Below are 20,690 nucleotides of genomic sequence, written 5' to 3'. Positions count from 1 at the left end.
ATTACATATAGCTCCTTTAAATGAAGGGTTTATGTGTGCAGATGAAGCAATGGATCCGTTGGAAGTGTAGAGACACTGCTGTGAGAGGTGAGACATTACCGGGGCAACAGGAGGCTGGTCATTATGACATCATACAAAAGGATGCATGAAATCAGTTTATTACAAATGACATGGTGATACAAAGAAATCCTGTTGATGATGAACACATGAGAGTCCATATATCTGCAAATCATTTGAACTGAATAAATAACAGGAAGGTTTTATTCTGAAAGGACCTTCACACGATTGAATGCATAAAAAAGTTTTTTTCTGAGAAAAGGAAACATCCAGAGTAAATATGAACCACGGTCTATTCAGCCTGTTTCTACAGCTTCATGCATGGTAACAAAAGTAACCAATCACCTGGAGCAGCAGCAGTTACATCATCACAGCAACAGCCAATCAGGTTTGTTGTGGGCAGGTGATAAATAAATACATTCTCAATGGCTGCAGAGCACGAACACACCATGACTGAAAAAATAAAACTCCACCTGTCTCCACCAGGTGTGTGTCAAATGAAAAAGTGCACATTTGGTGAACTAGCCTCAAACTCTCACCTGCCTCAAGCTACAGGAAACATGCACTTTACAAAATAAAAGTCTAAAATATTCTGTTTCTCCAGCCAAACACAGTTGAGTGAAATCCTCCCGAGTCCAGTTAGCCTAGCTTAGCACAAAGACTGAAGCAGGGAGAAACGTTATCCTAGCTCCATCACAGAACAGAGGAGAGAGCCACAGAGAGGACAACTGTGCCTGTCAAACAACACTGAGGGCATCAGCTACAAGGCACCTGAACAGACCTGCTCAGTGTTCACACAGCTCATTAACTGTTTCATGGTCACAGCTCAGTGATCCAGTGATGACACCAATCAACAATAACCAGCAGCTAGGCTAACAGTTTCCCTCTGCTCCCAGTCTTTGTGCTAAGCTAAGCTAAACACACACTGCTCATCAGCAGGACTTCACTCAGCTGCTGTTTCTACTTACATCTGTACAGCGTCTCTACACTGAGGCCCAGCTGCTTCAACACATGGAGGAAGGAACAAACACACACACACACACACACACACACTCTACACAGGTGTCTCACCTCGACCTCCGCCTCTGCTAAGCAGATGGTAAAGATGTAAATTCTTTATTCATAGAGCACTTTTCTAAGGCGACGTCCACAGTGCTTTCATTTTAAAACTCATCTATTCTTCTATGTTTCCTCCTCCGTTCACACGACTCCAGAGTTTTCAACATCGAAAACAGAAGCTTTCCTGGAGTTGTTTAATTTTGAAAGTTTTGAAACTTCTGCTGTTGTTTTATTCTGAAAACTCTGGGGTTGTGTTTTATTCTGAAAACTCTGGGGTTGTGTTTTATTCTGAAAACTCTGGGGTTGCGTTTTATTTTGAAAACTCTGGGGTTGCGTTTTATTTTGACAACTTTGGGGTTGTGTTTTATTTTGAAAACTCTGGGGTTGTGTTTTAGTTTGAAAACTCGGGGTTGTATTGTATTCTGGACAGAAAGTGGGACCTTTGTAAATGATGAGGTCACACCAATGGTCTCTCCTGATTGGCTGTCATCAGCCTGGACTACCAGTGGTAAATACAACATGATGATGAATGACAGTGTTACTGACCTTGTTGTCTTTGCAGCAGCTGCTGTTCACTTACATTCTCTGTTTTAATGCTACAACTGCAGAGGATACAATCTACTTCCTGTTTACACCGCCTTGCACATGCTCAGTGCAGGTGAACACTCGTGTATGTGAGTTTTCAGGTGTGATAGTCTGGATGGAGATCATTTTAGTTTGAAGATGAAAACTTAGTCGTGTGGACGGAGCCTAAAACAGATCAACTGAATTTAACAGGTTTAAAGAGGAGTCTACAGTCAGCTGCAGCTCACAGTCACAACAGGTGGGTCATCAGACAATAACCCTCTGTGAAGACTGTGGGATGTGGCTGAAAGCTCTGGAAAAAGACAGTAATGTAGGTAATGGTCTTACATGTAATTTCTACAGTCAGACCTCTGACCTTTGGACCAATCACACTCGCAGAATCACACCACTGATGGTCAGCAGAGACTCTTCATCTGTTCTGGAGACAAACACAGAACCTTTTACCTTGAAGTCGTGATGACTGAGAACGACTTTTCTGTGGAGAATTTAATCCTGTTTTAATCATCTGACATTAACTGAAACAAAAGCTACACTTGTTCTCAAGTTAACGAAGTTGTCTCGACCGATCAAGAACAGGTTGGTTACATTATTCCTATAGTATGAGAGCAGATTGTCCAGTTTTACTGTGACTCAGAGAGGCGATGCGTTTAAGGACCAGCAGGACGTCTCATGTTGGATCAGCTGTTTTTGAGGTCAACAGACATTTGACATTCAGCACTCACAACATTCAGCTAAAGTTGGACAGTAATCACAGCAGAAACAGAGAGAGGACAGGCAGCAAACACATTCAGTCAAACATCCTCTCTTTACAGACGAGTGGAGCAGCTGTTTTGTGTCTGAGGCCGAGGCGTGTCGGACCGCCTGACGTCTCTTCATGAACACAGACAAAAAAACGGACACGAGCGATCATCTGTTCATATGCAACGTGACAGATTCTCGAAGCACAAAGTTGATCAGTTTACATTTGAACTGCGGAGTAAGCAGCTGCTTCTTTTTTTAGCGTCGACTAAATGTTGTTGAGCTTGTTCTACAGGGTTATATACGTCTTACTGACTGATGACTGGATACAATGAGGTTTGGATGGTTCAGATGCATCCACACCGCCAGCAGTTTCCTCCAGCTGCTGTAAACCGGCAGCTGTGTGACCGTAGCATCGGTCAGATAAGGGTTAAAAATACTGTGCTTTACAATACGACATCTGGATGAGTCACCTGAACGACAGACTCCTGCTCAGGTGACACAAACCGTCTCCTGGTCAATGGCGTTTTATTAGTCGCAAAAGTCATGCGCTTAAAAACATGTTTGTGTGATGCGAACGCACTGAACAGATCCCGGGGCGGGAAACCTATGTCGCAAAGGAGCGATCTCTGCTCAGCGAGCCACAGTACATGAGAGGCTTCTTCTCCTCCTTCGTCTCTTCCTTCTCCTTCTCCCTATCCTCCTTCGCGAGTGTTGAAACATTGCGCTCATCACGGCTCCATGCTCTCGATGGACAGTGCGCTCGCAGTTTTTATATGCTTTTAGTTTTGAGACTAATTAAACACCACACTGGTCAAAATCAAGACCTGCACAATGTGTCCAGGTGATAGACTCCACCAAGATGACATGAAGGTTTCATCAGTCAATCTCTGCAGCTAACCTGCGTCCCATTCTGAGGCCGTCTCCTTCAGATGACATTGTCCACAAAGACACAAGGTCAGTCAGTCTGAGGGTGAAGTTCAGCCGTGTTCAGTTTCTATAGGACACAAGTAGAACACCTGTCAGGGGTTTGGGGACAACAGGTGATCCAGATGTTTAGGTCTTCACCAGGTGAGGACAGTGGAGGACATGATCCTCGTCTCTAAGACCACAATAAAACTTGACACAAAGGTTTGCAAGTTGTTGTAAATGTTGTGGTTATTGACACAAAGCAGAGACAGACACATCAGCTGTGTCTCAGTTCAGAGTGTCCTTTGTTTCATGGTCCAACCTATCCCAAGATTCATTGCACAGCAGTGACGAATCATTCTTCAAAAAGAGAAGAAGACTCCACAAATAAAACAGCAGCTGAGGATGAACAGGAAATCCTGTTTGGAGGCCATGCCTTCGTAGACCACATCCTTTGAAGGAAGGGGTCCCTGAACTGGGACACAGCTAATGAGTGATAGGATAGAAAAGAGCGGGAACGATTATAAAATATAAAAAGACTAAGAAATCAGTGAAACAGTGAGCTGCAGGTTCGTGGTCAGCTGATTCACCACGAGACCAGATCAGACATCGACTGACCCACGACTTAACCCTGTCTGACTGAAATCATCCTTTATCATTTTACAGTGTGAAGACTCAGTGGCCTCCTCCCCCCACCTCAGATGTCGGACCTGGAGTCCTCCGAATAGAAGCAGGTTTGGACCATGTTTGTCTGAGACTTGGTCTTTGTGGACTCTGTAGGAGGTGGCCTCCTGAAAATGGACACAGCTCATGTTCAGACCTTCTCCAGGAGCTACAACCCAACGACAATCGTCAGCTGATGACTTGAGGCCGAAGACAAATTACTTCTGTTGCCACATTCAAGCTAACAACACAATAAGTTGACGTCTGTGTTCAGCTACATCTCCTAACATGGCTGCCAGCTGATCTAGACTACCTCTGCAGAACTACGCCTCTCCAGGGGCTACAGAAAGTGGATCATCAAAGAGGCAGCTGAGGGTGTGGATGCACAGTCACTATCCAGAGGTGCTACGTTGGCCTGCTCAGGCCATTTAGTGGCCCCCGTCGGGTCCACGAGGTGGTCGTTTGGTGCTTTCATTGGCGTTGGAGGCTGGGGGGGCGCCACGGGGTTTGGAGGTGGGTTTCTTCTCCCTCGAGGTCGGTCGCGTCTGATCCAGAGATGACGTCCCAACGGCTGCAGTCTGAAGACTCCCACCAGGCTCCACGATAGTGTTTATTACTATGGCAAGAACAAGAGGACAATTATCAACCCACCTCTAGTGAAGTTTCAGATTTTATAAAACAACACATCCCAGAAGTGATTAGCCTAGCTTAGCACAAAGACTGGAAGCAAGGGGAAACGGTTAGCCTCGCCTAGCCCCACTGTGGATCTCTCTCTGGACGCTCTGTTGCAGCTGTTCGGTGGTTTGGGTGGTTTGGGTTTCTCCCACAGAACAGGTTTAAATCAAAGTCTCTTAATGTGAAGGAGTTCTGATCTGGATCTGACCCACCAGCAGAAGAACTCACCTTCTTCCTGCGTTTACTTTCCTGCTCCAGACAATCTAACCAATCAGAGGGAGGGAACGTCCTCACCTGGTTTGTAATGATGCATTTTGGTTCACATGAATTTTTCTCACAAACCAAATCTACAAGTTTACAACCTCATCACCTGAATTGGACCGGGGCAAACAGACTGTAGGTGAGTTATTCACCCTTCGACCTCCCTGCAAATCACGTTAATTACTGTTCTGCACCATATCGTCTGTAGTCTGCTTGTTTCACACAGAAAATATTAAAACTTTATTGAAATGCTGAAAAAAAAAAACCTGTGCACCTGTCACTGGCTCTCAGGAAGACAAATACCTGGGATTGGATGTTTTATCGTGTTGTGCTGTTTTTATGGTAACTGTCCAATCACACCTGTTTCAGGACGTGTTCATTAACACTAGCAGGATGAAATCTGCTGTTACCTTCCAGTTGCCTCTGGACTCTCCTCAGCTCTTTCAAAATGGAGGTAATTTCCTGCAACACAAACATAGAACAGAAGGTTCCAGCAGCGCTCACATGAAACCTGAGAGTTACTAAGAACAATTGTTGAGTCTGAGAGGAACCTTGTTCGAGGTTTTCAGGATGGGGACTTCGTTCTCAGCATTGATCTTCGCTTCAATCTCCTCCCAGACCTCGGCCTTGTTCTGGAACAGAACCCTGAGAGAAACATGAGGTTAGCATGAAGATGGAACATGGCAGCTGTAACGGGTCCAAACAGTGTCCGATACAGACCTGAACCCGGAGCAACCGGACCCACACATGAACTGACCCAAAGAAACCTGTACCTGGTTCTGACACATTAGCTTTGTTGAGCTGAATGAGCCTCAACTGAAATAATTTTGTCCTGATTATTGACGATGAACAGAAACACCACAGAGTCATCAAGGGTCTCCTTACTTCATTTTCTCAGCCAGCTGCTCCGTGTTCTCCCGGATGGCCTGAGACAGCTGAGACACCGGGTTCAGCATCAGGTTATCCAGAATCACCTGAACAAGACAGAGGAGGGGGCATGATGACCTCAGAGGTCTGTGACATCACATCAACACTGACACCATCACTTCCTGTTTCCCAGCACACCAAAACTAACTGCAACAGCTGCAGTCAAGTCAACTTTCATAGATATGTGGCTACGTTCACGCTGCAGGTTTTCAGGTGCAGAACTTTTATTTGTTTTATTGTTGTTGTCCCTGGGAACATGCTAACACTAGCCACCTGGGAACATGCTAACACTAGCCAGCTGGGAACATGCTAACACTAGCCACCTGGGAACATGCTAACACTAGCCAGCTGGGAACATGCTAATACTTGCACATCACTGAGCTAGCATTCTAAATGTCAGGGTATGTATTACTGCAGCGGATCAAGTAAGATGCTAAAATGATTATTGATTACTGGATAATAATAATAATAATAATAATAGTGATGTAATAATGTTAAATAATTCTTAAAATATCGCCCTTCTGTTCCCCTCTGTCTATGCGGGTTTCCTCTGGGTTCTCCATCTGTGGGTTCCCTCTGGGTTCTCCAGCTTCCTCCCACAGTCCAAAGACCTGCAGATTAACTGGCCATAGGTGTGACTGGTTGTTTGTCTCTAAGGGTCAGCCCTGTGATCCAGGTGTACCCGCCTCTCACCCAATGTCAGCTGCGATTGGCTCCATCCCCATGCGACCCTCAAAAGATCAGTGGGACGCCTAAATAATAATCTGTTATTCAGTGAAACAGACAGTTTGAAGATTGAAACTTGTCGTAGTTTCAGAGATTTATAGGTAAAGTGTTGAATAAATGGTTCAGAATCTAAGTCTGTTCACAAAATATCCTTTGTCACATTAAACGTCATACTGAGCTGCAGTGTGAACGTAGCCTCAGTGGGTTTAGACAGTGACCTCTTCGCGGTTCCACGGACGGCGCTGCTTAGAACCGGGCTCCGGCTCATTCATGTTTGCATCCAGGTCCGAGACGGCAGCAGAACCTGGAGGAACCTTCTGGTAGTTTAAACTGGCCTCGGGGATATGTTGTACCAGCTGGAAAGAGAGCAGAGGGAGTCTGGCTCCTGTGATCTGACCTCTTAATATTGGTTATCAGACCAGCGAGCCGCTGGCTGGTGATGGCGGTGCTCCGTGAACACATGCACCAAGTCAACATGCAGCTGCGATGGTGGAGGCCAACAGTGTATGCAGTGAATTTTAGTTCTGCTGGGATACAGCAAATAAACATCAGGGAGACGTGGGAGTGCAGGAGGATCCTACTGGTCACCAGCTACAGCTCCATGAACTGTCCCACAAACAGTAAAACTAGTTCATTAATGGAAGTGTTAACAACAAAACCACTGAGTGGGCACAGAACAAAACAGTCTGACAATCCAGATCTCAGGACCAGGCACAAGTCTGAAAGGTAGAGGTCGGGTAGAGTTCAGTAGAGCAGGTTAGAGCTGGATCAGGTAGAGTTAGGGTTTGGGGTGGCTGTGGCTCAGGAGGTAGAGCGGGTCGTCCACTAATTAGGTCGGTGGTTCAATCCCCGGCTCCTCCAGTCCGCAGGTCGGAGTAAGATACTGCACTTTGCCCCTGATGGCTGTTCCATCAGTGTATGAATGTGTGAGTGAATGGGTGAATGTGGCAAGTATTGTTAAACGCTTTGAGTGGTCAGTAAGACTAGAAAAGCGCTATATAAGTGTAAGTCCATTTACATCAGGTAGAGGGTCGTCTAGGGTCGAACTGGGTCAGGAGATGCAGGAGACAGTTGAGCAGAGTGGGGCGGGGTTAAACTGGGTCAGGTCCAGTCCATTCAGGTAAAATAGAAGAGAGCTAGTCAGGAAGGTTGTGTCAGGTAAAGTTCAATAGATTTAGTTTGGGTTGACAATGGGCAGGTACAGTCGAATAGGGCTAAGGCAGGTTCAGGTCGGGTTGGGTTCTGGTGCACCTGTCTGAAGCAGCATTTAATTCCTGGTCCTTTCAGACTAATACCAGTCAGTCAAACCAACAAACCTTAAAAGCATTGAGGGCAGGTTCTGATGTTGATCCACCTGGTTCTAATGTTGGTTCTTATGTTGGTCCACCTGTCCATCACCTCATAACCAGCAGTTGACCCCCGTTGAAACTTGTTTTGTGCTGACTCAGTGGTTGTGTTGTTAATGGTCTTCCGTACCAGACCACTCATTCAGACAAAGATCTAATGTGCTTCACAACAATCCAACACCAGTGAGAGGGGAGTGTTAGGATCAGCGATGGGAGGGGTGGGATGGTGGTGGAGGGGAACCACAGTGCAGGAGTTGTGATGAGTCAGAGTTAGACACCTGAGATGGTCGAACCCCACGTAAGTATGGATAAGATGGCATCTGTGCAGCAGGACAGAGAAATGAATCATGAGAATCCAAAGCATGATGAAGGTTCCTGTCAATCAACCTGAAGGTCAAACATGACGTTTACTCTCGGCTCAGTCTGAAGAGCCGACAGACACACAACTATAGAAACTGTTTCTCATTTAAACTGGGAACACACTGGAACAACAAGGTAACAACCATTGACTGTCCCACATTTAAATCAACAGATCATTGGTACACTGACGTCTGGTGATCATGTAGTGTGCTCCCAGTTTTACAGGCTGTGGTATGTGTGGTATGTATGGTGGGTGTGGTGGGATGGGGGATGTTTGGCGGTTCATGGCCCACCTCCTCCCTGGCGGAGATGGTGGAGGCCGGCGTGTTGGGCAGCGAGCTGGGTGAGGTGGTGGTGCCCATGCCAGAGCTCAGCGAGTCTCCGTCCCCGGCGACGTCGTGGATTTCCTTGGCCAGGATGGCCAGGTCTTTGGCCAGGTCCTGACTGAGCCTGGAAACACACACAGAGGTCAACATGGAGGTTTGACTGATCTGCTCTCAGTTTTGATTCTACATGTCTCATCGTCTTTTTACTTGGCGATCTCTGCGCTGTGCGTGGACCAGTTCTGGTAGGGGTCAACCTCGTTCTGGTCTTCGTCCTCCTCCGTCTCCAGGGACACAGATTTGGATCTAGCAGCAGCCGTCCGGTGGCCGCGGGGAGTCTGAGTGGAGGTGGAGGGATGGGAGGAGCGTTTGGCTTTAGGAGTACCGGCAGTGGTTTCGTATTCTTCCTCCGAGGAAGAGGAGAAGTCTGAGCCCTTCTGTCTGCGGCGGGAACCTGAAAATACGTAACGTAGATTATTTCAACAGCTGGTCAATCATCAGGACAAACAACGCGACACTGAGCTGAAGAACATCAGACTGCAAAACAAGTTCAGAGAGGTCAACTACTATTCCCAGAAAGCTGGATATGGATTTACACACCGGGGCACAGTCACATCCTGATTCCAGACATGACTGAGACAACAGAACCTGATGCTGTGAGGTTGTGTTTTCGTGGCAACAGCAGCAGACTCCATGGGACCAAATGTTTCCTACAGAATACCAGAACAAGTCCTGAAGGTCTCAGCGAATCTCTCCTGTGTTTAAAACTCCAATCAGCTGTTGAGCTGTTACCATGGTAACGTGTAACAGCAGTGAGTATCAGTCTGATCAGTTTTCTGCTTCTACTAAGATCTAACTTTTAACTTTGGCTTCTTTTGTTCAAAGGAAAAAGGTTTTGTAGAAAAAGGTTCAGTCCACCCAAAACACAAAAATTTAATATATTTACATATATTGAATTTCCAAATATGAAATATAAATTTTTATTTTATACAACATATTTTTAAAAATTATATATGAAACCTGTTAGAACTTCCTATATTGACATATATATCTAGCCTGTAGAAATATATACATTTATGTATGTATGTTTATAGTGTAGACAGATGTTACATAAATATATATCCATCCACAGCCTGTTAATATATGTAGATATTATAAATGTCCGAAAGTCTGAGACTAATACAAATTTTACTGTGTATTTCATATATGTTATATAACTTATATCTCCATATATTCAGAGGATTTATATATGTATATATCCCCATTACATTTCTGTATAGGAAATCGGTGACGTCACAGGGTCGTATCGTCTGACACACAATGACAAGAGAGGTCGTCGAGCTACATGAACCTGGATCAGCTGATCTCAGGAGTAGCTCCTCTCTGATCAGCTGGGAAACTACAGTGATGAATCCCAATGAGTTGGTCCACATTAACCCACAATGCTGCAGGTGTGTGATGCAGTATCATGTTGGTGTCTGCACCCAAACTTATAACTTAAAATTATCAGAAATGACATGGACTGATACCAGTGAAGTGACACAGTACTGAGCCTGAACATTTACCTCAACCTCATCGTCCAGGTAAAGTTTGTTAATTTCTGCATCACTAAATCAAAAGGACAATGATCAGACCAGAGTATCTTTGTCTTTGTGCGAGTTTGAAATGTTACAGTTCTGTGGTTAAAAATGACCAGTCAGTTAAAACATGCAGCAAATCCTCGTGGAAATGCACAAGAGCACACGATTCAACAAGGAGACCTTGAGACCAGACTAGGTAGCAGCGGAGTCGACCTCTATTTACTCAACTTACTTGGTCCAGATGTTGAGGAGGTTCAAATCCTCGATACGCAGACAATCTGGTAACCACAACAGGATTATGTATTCATGAAAACACAAATAGTCAGGACTCACCAGTGCTGGGGTACTTGGCTCCACTGGACCGGGTACGGGTCAGTGGTTGCTTCCCCGAAGCTCCACTCCCTTTGCTAGCTGCCTGCCGGGCGTCGCCCACCGATGTCTTCCTGGTGGTGGCAACGGACTCGGAGTTCCGATTGGAAAACCCGGACCGACCTGTGGAGGATGTCTCGTTGTCACTGGGAGCTGTGAAGGAGCCGGTCCTCTTTCTTGGCATCGCTAAAATGTCCAGCCTGGACAGCTTCTTCCCCTCGGCGGAAACTTTGGCCGGTGTAGTGATATTGTCAGAATTCTGGGATGCCCGGTCAGTCTCAGCACCTTCATTGTCTGAGGCCTCGCCCAGTCGTGCTCGACGAAGCATGGATGCTCGGGTTGGCCGTGGTGCTGACAGACTGTTGGAACGTGTCAGGACCTGCTGAGTTGCCGTCTTAGACATCTTTCCATTGTCTTCTTTCTGAAGGGGGGCGATCAGTTTCTTGCTGCGGCTGGATGGACGGGAAGTTTCATGGTCAGATGATGTAGTTTCAGTCCAGTGTGGACCAGAACCCTGCTGGCCCTCAGACAGATCCAGAGAACCACGGTTCCCTGCGCTGCGGCGCATCTGGAAGCGCTTCGCTGCCTCTGCCTTAGTTGATGTATCAGTAGTCGCCTGGCTTCGGCGTTTCTCAGACAGCCGTTCGCGGGCGGTGAGCTGCCGTCCTTTCTCTTGGATGGATGGGCTGGAGGAGGACTTCTCCTTCTGAAGGCTGCTGATTGTGGGACGCTTTTTAGAGGCAGAGCTCACTGGAGCATTTTTGCTACTCACTTGGCTCACAGTGCTTGCTGTGTCCACATCTGACTCTCCCGATAGGGAGTCGTCCACGTGGCTGGAGGAGCCCCCTTTCTTAGAGCTGCGACCTGAACCAGACGAGGGGAACTTGGTATCCAGAGAGGACAGAGTTCCCTCGGCCTCCTGAAGGAAGGACTGCGTGTCCTGGATGTTCTCCCTCCTCTGCTCCAGGTCTCTGATGGATGGGTGGCTGGAGATGTGGGGAAGTTTCTTCATCTGGACAGTGTCACTGGGCTGGTCTTTGGTGAAGCTCTCCTGCCGGACAAACGATGACATGCAGCCGTCTTTAGTTGGGACAGAGTCCTTGTCCTGTGCTTGGAGGTTTGGAGCGGAGCTGTTGGGTTTCACACCTGTCCTCCTGGGTTCATGTCCACTCAGGTGTCGGATCAAGACTGTGGTAGGCGGAGTTTTTGCAGGGGGTTCTTGTGTCCTCTCAGGCTGTAACGGGCTTTGAGCCTGGTCAGATTTGCCTGGATGGTCTTCAGAACCGATGTAGAAGGAGGTGGATTTGGTGGATGGAGACACCTTCTCCTGACCTTTAAACTGAGAACCAGGGGCACCTGGAGACATGGCTCCGGTCCTGGCCTGATTCTTCTTTGTTTTCTCTAAAACAGGTCCATCATCTGAGCGGCTGGCATCACTCAGGCTGTCTGGGTCCACATCATCCTGAACGGAAAGGCGCTGGGTGGAGTCCTGTGGGCGTGGAGGACCAGAGACTCTGTCCAGAGGTTCCTGGCCTTGGTAAGATTCATGGCGAATCAGGATACTCGGGGCGACACTATCCAGCTTGTCTGGAGGCACCTGGGGCAGCAGCCGTCTCGTCCTGGAGCTGTGGCTGGACTCGGACTCAGAGTTGTCGTAACTGTAACTTCCCATCGAGCGGCTCATGAAGCGCAAATCTACAAAAAAAATTAGTCACATTTCTCAACTTTTCAGATCAGTGTCTTCTACTGTCTATTTATTTTTCTATAATGAACACTTCAGGTTCTGATGCTTGATTTTTCTACCCTAAACCTACGATCAGTCCACATGATCTGCTCTCTGCTGAGACCAGGTCAGCAATCTGACAATGTCTTTTTAATATTATAGTACTGGATCAGCCAGACCACATCTGGAGGTCCAACCACAGTGCAGGCAAAACTGAGACAACAAGAACACTTCTCATTACCTGCGGGTAACAGCAGATCATGATCCAGGTACAGATCTCAGGTTAAAACAGGTCAATAGTCTAAGGTATGATACTCATCCCTTCACTGATCACATTCATGTTGTTTTCTAACAAAAGGCTCAAACAGAAGTTTCACAGCACCTTCTAGACATTCCCCTTGAGGTGGAGTGGAACCAGATTCAGCATAGCTGTCTGCCAGACTGGCCCAACGGGAAACCCACTTGGGTCCTTCCAGACCTGCTGCAATAGCAGCTGGAACCTGGGAAACAGAAGGTGATGAACAACATTACCAGACAATAGAAATGTTGAACCATAGTCCAACAGGACATGTTACAGGAGAAACTGAGGGAACACCAGTCTGCATGCACTGGGATCAGAACATGCTACACAGATGTTTTTCCAGGTTCTGGTTCAGTTTTCCGGTGGTTTTTACCTGTATGGGGCCTGTTGGGGGGCCGCTGATAGCAGCTGGGATAAAGCCATGCAACGGGTCCACAGTGCTACCATCACTAGGCAGGTTAGCTTGCTCATCCTTGCCATCATTTATTACAGGTCTATAGACTCCTGTGTTCACACCACTGTACTCTGGAGAGTCGAGGACACCAAACACCTGTCAGAGCACAGGGCATGCATGAGGAGGGGGGGCAGGACCATGGCAACAGGAAGGAGCAAGAAGGACAAGAGGTTTCATGCATCTCTAAAGCAAATTAAAATATTCTGTTTATATCAACACGTCTCACATGAAGACCGAGGCAGTTCTGAGGGTCCAGGATCTGTGTTTAGATCAATGTTACTGTGGACCGCCCAGCTTGGGGAAGGTGGTGATGGTGGTGGTGGGTGGGGGATGGGGGGTGTGGGCAACACACTTGATAACACTATAGCATTATATCTAACTCTGTATGTGTTTGTTCGTTCACCAGCAGCAGCAGTAACAAGAACTAAAGGTTTCCTCATTTTTTAAATAAACCATCTGATGTCAAACCAACCCGGGCCAGTTTTTAATGACGCAGGAAGTTTTACACATAGATTTTCTCCACCAACTGTAGGAACCATGAATGTTACTTTACTAAAACCACTCAGGGTCTTTAGGGCCACCGTGAGTTCACCTGATCGATCATGTTGCGAGCCTCCTCCACCTCTTTGTCCTGCGACTCCGTCTCAATGGTGTAGGTCCCGGCGTCACTTAGACTGTCGTCCTCCTCATTCCTCACCGTCCTCTGGGAACCTTTCATGTCTCCTGCTCGGACGCCCAGAGGCAGCATGGAGGACGAGTGAGGTCCAGAGGAGTGGGCCGGAGAGGAAGTCTGTCCAGCATTGGTGGGGATGGAGGACTTTGAGATTGCTGGAGGCTGAAAGGGTGAGGATGGGTAGGAGACTGAAGACAGTGCTGGGGGTTCTTGTGGGGAAGGAATCCTTGCATGAGCAGGCGACACCATCACCGGTGGCGCAGACATTGGTGGAGGTGACATCTTGTCCCTGGTTGGGGAGGAATCCTGTTGACTCGAATCCTTCAGGAATTCAGCTGCAAACTCCTGGGCGAGTTTGGACTTCTTCCCGACGCTGCCGAAGGGTCTGATGACGATGCCCGAGGACGAGCGAGAGGAGGAACTTAACGAGGCCGCCTCCCCCTCTGTTTTCTCCCTCTTCAGAGAGCTTGATCTCTGGGGTCCACCGTGACTCTGTCCTTTCAGAGGGACCGTCACCTGCTGGGTGGGAGGGATATGGCCGTGCACGGATGCCGGCCTCTCGCCGCCTTTCCGCCGCTCCAGCTTGGCCTTAAGGGCGGAGTACGAGTCAGCATGGGCGGGGTTGTGGGTGAAGGACTGTGAGCGCTTTTTACGCGGGTTGTCATCGAAGAACTCGATGATGAAGGCCTGCTGGGTGAGGTGCTCCGGGGGCCCCTGCTTGGGCGTCTCTATAGTGGGAGATGGAGCCTGAGGAGGGCTCTGGGACAGGGGCCGCTCAGGGGCCACAGGTGAAGGTGGGGCTGGTCTGGGCGGAGAGTACTGCAGTGGCTGGTGGAGTTTCTGTGTCGGGGCAGGTGGCTGACAGTGGACAGATTGACCTGACTGGACGGTCTGCTGGGACGCCTCTGACTGCTCTGATTGGACGGAGTGGTGAGAGTGGACTGAGTGGTGGGATTTACTCCTCCCTTTAAGAACCGGGTCCTCAGAGTCACTCTGGGTTCCATCCTCATGATGGTGACCTGACAACAAGAGATACAACCATTGATCAATATGTTATCACTATGTTTGATATGAACATCAGGCATCATCATCAGACCTGATGATCCCACTGAGAATCAACAGTCCAGTCTTCAGCTTTCAGCTCCACCCTGATTTAAACGTAGTGACAGCTGAAGACCAGTTTTACAGCTGCTTTGAACCAGTAACTCAATCTGACTGAAGTCCATGATAAATGTGTTTCTACCAGGAGTGGAGCTGAACATAGGTTTGTCCTGACGGGGGCACTAGAGGAAACATCATGGAGTCATTCAGATCTAAAGGGTTCATCTTGTGGAGAGCAGGAATGAGATCAGAAACTGTGATAGAAATCTGACTGAATGTTTTGACCTGATGACGGAGGAGATGTTAGCGGGGCTAAGGTTTATCCTCTGAGGATTAGAAACATCTAAGTGTGTCCCGGTGGAGTTGAGATAAGGTGCCCGTGGTTCCCACAGGTTCTCATCCCCAACTCGTCACAAACGCTGGGTCAGGACCCTTTCTGACCCTTAAGGTTTAATTTGTCCTTAGCTGGGGGAGTTATTTAAGGGTGTTGCACAGAAACTCTTAAAAGGTTTCCTTTGTTAAGGAAAAACATTAAGTTATTTTCAGCAGTGAAAGAGATTTTACAGCGATTAAATTCTACTGCGTCGTCAAGGGTGTCTCCTGGTCGCAGAACATCATCATAAACCTGGTCATGTTACAGTTTAGTTTCTTTTCTTACTTTGTTTTCTAAGGTCTTTTGTGCAACGGTTTAAGTGACTTTGAGTGATTCCTTAAGTATAAGACTAAGCAAGGAGAAAACCTTAAATTTTAACGAAACCTTAAAGAGATGACTTAAGTTTGTTTCGGGCAACTGTTTTTATTTTAAGGAAACCTTAACTCAGACTTTAAGGAAAGTCTTAACTTAAGGTGTTTTGTGACCTGTTGAGCATGTAAACCAGAACCCGTCAGCTGACTGTACTGCAGTTCTACAACAGAGAACACTGGACATCTAACGGGTCCTGACCAAGTGTCGGTACTTGACGAGTTGGTGGCAGGACTCATCTGTCAGAAGCAAACCTGTGGACAGAGACTCCATCATGAGGTCCCAGAACCAACAGACACCAGACTAGACCTAAGTGGACCTAAGTGGACCTGGGTTATGTCTGCAGCGTGATGCTGACACTAAGTGGACTCTGACCTTTGAGGGTCTTGATGTTCATGGCGAGGTCGCTCTTGGTGCTGTAAACGTCTTCACACATCGGACGTCTCCTCATCATGCTGACATCACTGTGCACCAGCCAATCAGCCACCTTGCTCTCTGCCGACATCACCTCTGCAGGTGTGGCCGTGATGGTCGTCTTAGATGGCGGAGCCTGCTGCTGTTTCCTCTGACGGGTGGAGAACTTGGTGACGTGATCTTTGATCTTGATCTTACCGGGCATGCAGTCGTCGAACTCGATGGTGAAGGAGGCGTGGCTCTGAACGACAGGCGGGGTCGAGGTGGGCGGAGTCGGGGCCGCGTCAGTGTCCTTGGTGGGGATCTCGTGGAGCTCCGTCCCCGAGGTTTTGGGGTGCTGGAAGTCCTTGGTGGGGATCTCAAAGTAGCTGGGTTCACGGTGGTATGAGGGGAAGATGGTCTTTGGTTGGGGGTCTGACACGGATCCGGGAAAGTCCGGGTCCACAGACGGCGCGTCTTTGTGACCGTCTGAGGAAACACAGACGTTAGTGATGGATGTACACATGGTCTGGACCAATGAGAGGTCATGATATCATGTAATGGTTTTATCACTTCAAAATAAGAGCTGTCAGTAAATGATCAACACAAAACAAGAATCTAAATATTGAACTTCCCATCTGATGTCACTCGGATTGATGGAATATTATGATCATATAATCTCAACTTTAACGAGCTCGTCAGATTTTTGTTTTTTTACCTGGATGTGGCTCATCGCTGGTCTGAACTTTACTCCCATAATCCTCCTCTCCCCACCAGGACGGCTGACCGTACAGAGGAGTGGGCCGACACACCGGAGCCTCTGAAACACAGTGTCACATGATCAGCCTCCATTTTACTTCAGATCAGCATCAGAGACACAAACACAAAGTTCATTCATCTTCTCATGACAAACAGCTGTGAACAGAGACCTCCCACAGTAACCTCGCACAGGAAACCTCAACCTTTCAAAATAAACGTATGACCATGTTTAAAGTATTTTTTTTTTGGTTAGGAATCAAACTGACCTGCAGGGGGCGACAGTTACATACCTCACTGCTTGTTGCTTTATTGGTAGTATTATTTGTTGTATTTTTTGTAGTATTTGCAGTAATATTTATATAACCTTATGTCAGGCTCTGACTTTGTTGTTTACAGTATTATTGGTTGTAGTATTGATTGTAGTATTATTCACAGTATTTTTGCTGTATTATTAATAGTATTATTTTTAGTACCAGTACCTTGTGTCAGGCTCTTGCTCTGACTCTTCTCCGCTCTGCTTCGATCTTCCAGCTCCGTCTTCTTCTCTGAAACCTTCAAGCTCATCTGCAGCTGACTGCTGTACTTCTCATGCTGCAACACACACACACACACACACACACACACACACACACACACATCTTCGTGGTGTTTTTTTACCCTCATAAAAAAGTAGCATTATCTCAGTGACAGGTTGCGTTGCTATGGTTACAGCTCTTACAGTGTTGTTGTTTCCTTCTGGCTGCTGAAGAGAAGTGGTGATGATGTCACAAGTACCACAGCTTTAACATTAGACACACACACACACACTGACCTTCAGAGCCTCCTCTGGGACTTTGTGTTGACTCTTCTCCAGAACGTAGACATGAGAATGTGGAGAGAAGGTTAAGAACAACAGTGACATCATCGAAAACACACGCCACTACAGTAACACACACAGTAACACACACAGTAACACACACACAGTAACACACACACACACACACACACACACAGTAACACACACACACACACACACACACACACACACACACACACACACACACTGAAGGATATCGTATCCGAAGCGGATGATGTCGGACAGTTTGAGGGTGATGTAGGTCTGATCAGGAATCCTCAGGTCGTTCACAAATGTCTGAAGAACAATGAAAACAACAACAACAACAACGTAAATGTCAGGTTCATTCATTTGTTTTAACTGAAGCTAAAATGCACGAAAGCCCAGACGTTCTAGAAAAAGAATAAAAACAAACTAAAGAATTATGATTTTTTTTTAAGTCAAAACCATGACTGTTGACGTGTTGACATGTTTGTGTGGTTGGTTTTGTCACTTTGTTGTGTCGGGTTGTTTGTTTGTTGTATAGCAGTTCCTGTCTCACCCCGTTCAGGCTGCCCAGGTCTTTGACCAGGTGTTCGTCAGTAGTTGGGTTGTAGTTGATGACAGCATGTTGTTTGTCCACGCTGCGGGACTGAGGACACAGAGGACAACCAGAGCAGACGTCATCATCAGAAACACTTTAAAACATTAAGATTCATACAAATATTTAATTTACAAAAAACATTTCAGGAGAAAACTGAAGAATCAAACATTAAATATAATTTTTTCATCTTCAGGGTCCAAAAAATAAAAGGAAACACACATTCAAACTCCAGACTCTTAATGTGAGAATGCTGTCTACAGACCAGCTCACCTGTCTACAGACCAGCTCACCTGTCTACAGACATCTCACCTGTCTACAGACCAGCTCACCTGTCTACAGACATCTCACCTGTCTACAGACCAGCTCACCTGTCTACAGACCAGCTCACCTGTCTACAGACCAGCTCACCTGTCTACAGACATCTCACCTGTCTACAGACCAGCTCACCTGTCTACAGACCAGCTCACCTGTCTACAGACCAGCTCACCTGTCTACAGACATCTCACCTGCAGCATGAGCTCACAGTCCTCTCGGCCCACAAAGATCATCTCTTTTGGGAGGCGGTGTCGAGTGCCTGAGCTGCTCACCAGGAACCATGATGTCACACTCATCTTAACAGGCCTGCTGGGAAACCACAGAGCATCCTGGGAAATGGAGGCCAGACAGAGAGTGAGGGAAGAACACCATCAACGATCCTGTGCACCAGGAACTGTGCACCATGAACTATCCTTTTCCTGACTCAGCTCTTCTTCCTTTAACTGAAGAGCTGCAGCAACTGATCAATTATCGATTGACAGATCATGAAGTATTTTGATACTCATTAAATAGTTTCTATCATTTGTTAAAGGAAAAAAACAAACAGCTTCTCAGCAGTGAAGATTTACTGTCCTCGGTCTTATTGATGGATAATTGATCATTTTATTGGTTTTACATTGTTGACCAGAAAATAAAAGATCTTTGAAGACTTCAACTTTTCTGTAACAGACATTTTATTGAGCAAATGATTCAGAGACAATAATTTACTGATTAATCAATGATGAAAATAATTATTAGCTTCAGTCCTGTTTTTAACCTGCTGGTTTTAATCTAGTCTGATCTGGACTGGACCTGGACTTGGACCTGGACCTAGACTCAGATTTGTGGATTAATTTCAGGTTTCAGTTGTTAGGTAGAAAGTAAAACTGTAAAACTGCAGATCAGTGGATGCACAGACCATCAATCAGGAATTATTTTGTTAATTGGGGAATTCAGTGAATCAGTCTCCATGGAGACGCAGTGACAGGTGTTTCTGATCAATAATAATCAGCAGGTTAAATTAATAACATCTGTAACTGCAGCTCTGTTTTTTAATCATTTCAGTTTTATCCTCTCGATGTTTCGTTTTCTGTCCTGATGGACACACAGCAGAGACACAGGTGAGACAGGTCACTGATGACGGATCACGTCACGTGACCGATGACTGCAGCCTCTTTTACCTGACTGCTGTCCCTGCACGTGTCCTTGGGGCGGGTCAACCTGTTCACCTCTTTGACATCATCATCATCACCATCACCATCAATAAAATGCTTCAGTCCAGCTCACCTGAACCGAGCCACACCCATGACACACACACGCACACACACAGGATGCTGGATGAAGTGTAGCGGCTCGTCAGAGATAACCCGCCGGGCCTCAGCGCCTCATCCGCGGCTGCAGGCCGGACAGGAGGAGCCTCTCCGCCCTGGAGCCGCGGAGAGGCTCCGGTAACGGAGGAGACAGAGACAGACAGACTGACAGACAGACAGACAGGCAGAGAGACAGACGGACAGACCGGTCCCGCTCCCCTCCTCCACGCCCTGCCCCCCTCCCCCTCCTGCAGCTCTTACCTCTGCTCCAGATGCTGCCGCCGCTCCGCCGCTGTTCTCCGCCGATTAAAACCCGGACTGACGCGCTGCGAGGCGGACAAAGCATGAGAGGCGTCCCGGAGCGGAGCGGAGCCGGTCCGGACGGGTTCAGACCGGATCGGACCAAGACTAGATGAAATCCTCCCGGTGATGCTGCTATGGCATCTCTCTCTGACCGTCTCCTCCTGACGCACCAGCTGCCACCCGCTGCGTCAAGACGCACCGCGTTAACGACCACGACACAGGAAGAGCGCCACCGGAGCCTTCAAAATAAAAGCCTTATGATAAAATCTGACTGGTCCCAGATGTCTGAATCACTGCACACCTGACAATGTTCTGTTCCTAATAAAGCGGGAGACCAGAGAGGTGGCGGGAAACTGGTTCCAGGTGGTGGTGAGGCTACTGTGGACATGAAGCCTTTTGGCCCCTGAGGTCCTGGTCCGTCATCCAGCCTAGACTGAAAAACAGTCTGAGTCTGGACCAGGTCTGGACCAGTGTCTTCAGACCGGTGAGGAGCACGTGGAAACAGAATAAGTCAACACTCAGCTACTATGTGTTTCAACCAGCCCGGTCTCCTCTCACTGTGCTCTTATTGTGAAGGCATGCTGATTTCCGGTGTCGGTAAATTAACGAATCTTCAGCTGATCAACCTGCTGCAGGTTCAC

The 20,690-nt window shown here is 47.3% G+C and overlaps 1 protein-coding gene across 5 annotated transcripts; it reads right to left on the bottom strand.

Annotated features, from left to right (window-relative positions):
- Nucleotides 1-113: 113 nt before the first annotated feature.
- cep170bb (centrosomal protein 170Bb) lies at nucleotides 114-20,535 on the bottom strand. 5 transcript variants are annotated; one of them, XM_056405241.1, is made up of 20 exons: nucleotides 20,008-20,535; nucleotides 18,649-18,786; nucleotides 18,101-18,190; nucleotides 17,778-17,856; nucleotides 17,536-17,594; nucleotides 17,204-17,315; nucleotides 16,684-16,785; nucleotides 15,948-16,454; nucleotides 13,649-14,748; nucleotides 12,976-13,152; nucleotides 12,684-12,801; nucleotides 10,543-12,273; nucleotides 8,840-9,083; nucleotides 8,600-8,756; nucleotides 8,225-8,266; nucleotides 6,819-6,956; nucleotides 5,833-5,921; nucleotides 5,499-5,592; nucleotides 5,358-5,409; nucleotides 114-4,627 (listed from the first exon to the last, which is right to left on the bottom strand). In XM_056405241.1, exons 2-20 carry the CDS (start codon nucleotides 18,751-18,753, stop codon nucleotides 4,440-4,442), a joined length of 5,184 nt encoding a protein of 1,727 aa, XP_056261216.1. In that variant the 5' UTR covers nucleotides 18,754-18,786; nucleotides 20,008-20,535; the 3' UTR covers nucleotides 114-4,439. The 5 variants fall into 5 exon arrangements, with proteins under 5 accessions (XP_056261216.1, XP_056261217.1, XP_056261215.1 ...); XM_056405242.1 differs by lacking the exons at nucleotides 6,819-6,956; nucleotides 20,008-20,535; XM_056405240.1 differs by lacking the exons at nucleotides 8,225-8,266; nucleotides 20,008-20,535.
- Nucleotides 20,536-20,690: the final 155 nt, after the last annotated feature.

The sequence above is a fragment of the Seriola aureovittata genome, chromosome 19, assembly GCF_021018895.1.
Source record: "Seriola aureovittata isolate HTS-2021-v1 ecotype China chromosome 19, ASM2101889v1, whole genome shotgun sequence".
Classification (NCBI taxonomy): Eukaryota; Metazoa; Chordata; class Actinopteri; order Carangiformes; family Carangidae; genus Seriola; species Seriola aureovittata.
This window is presented reverse-complemented; position numbering and strand designations above follow the sequence as displayed.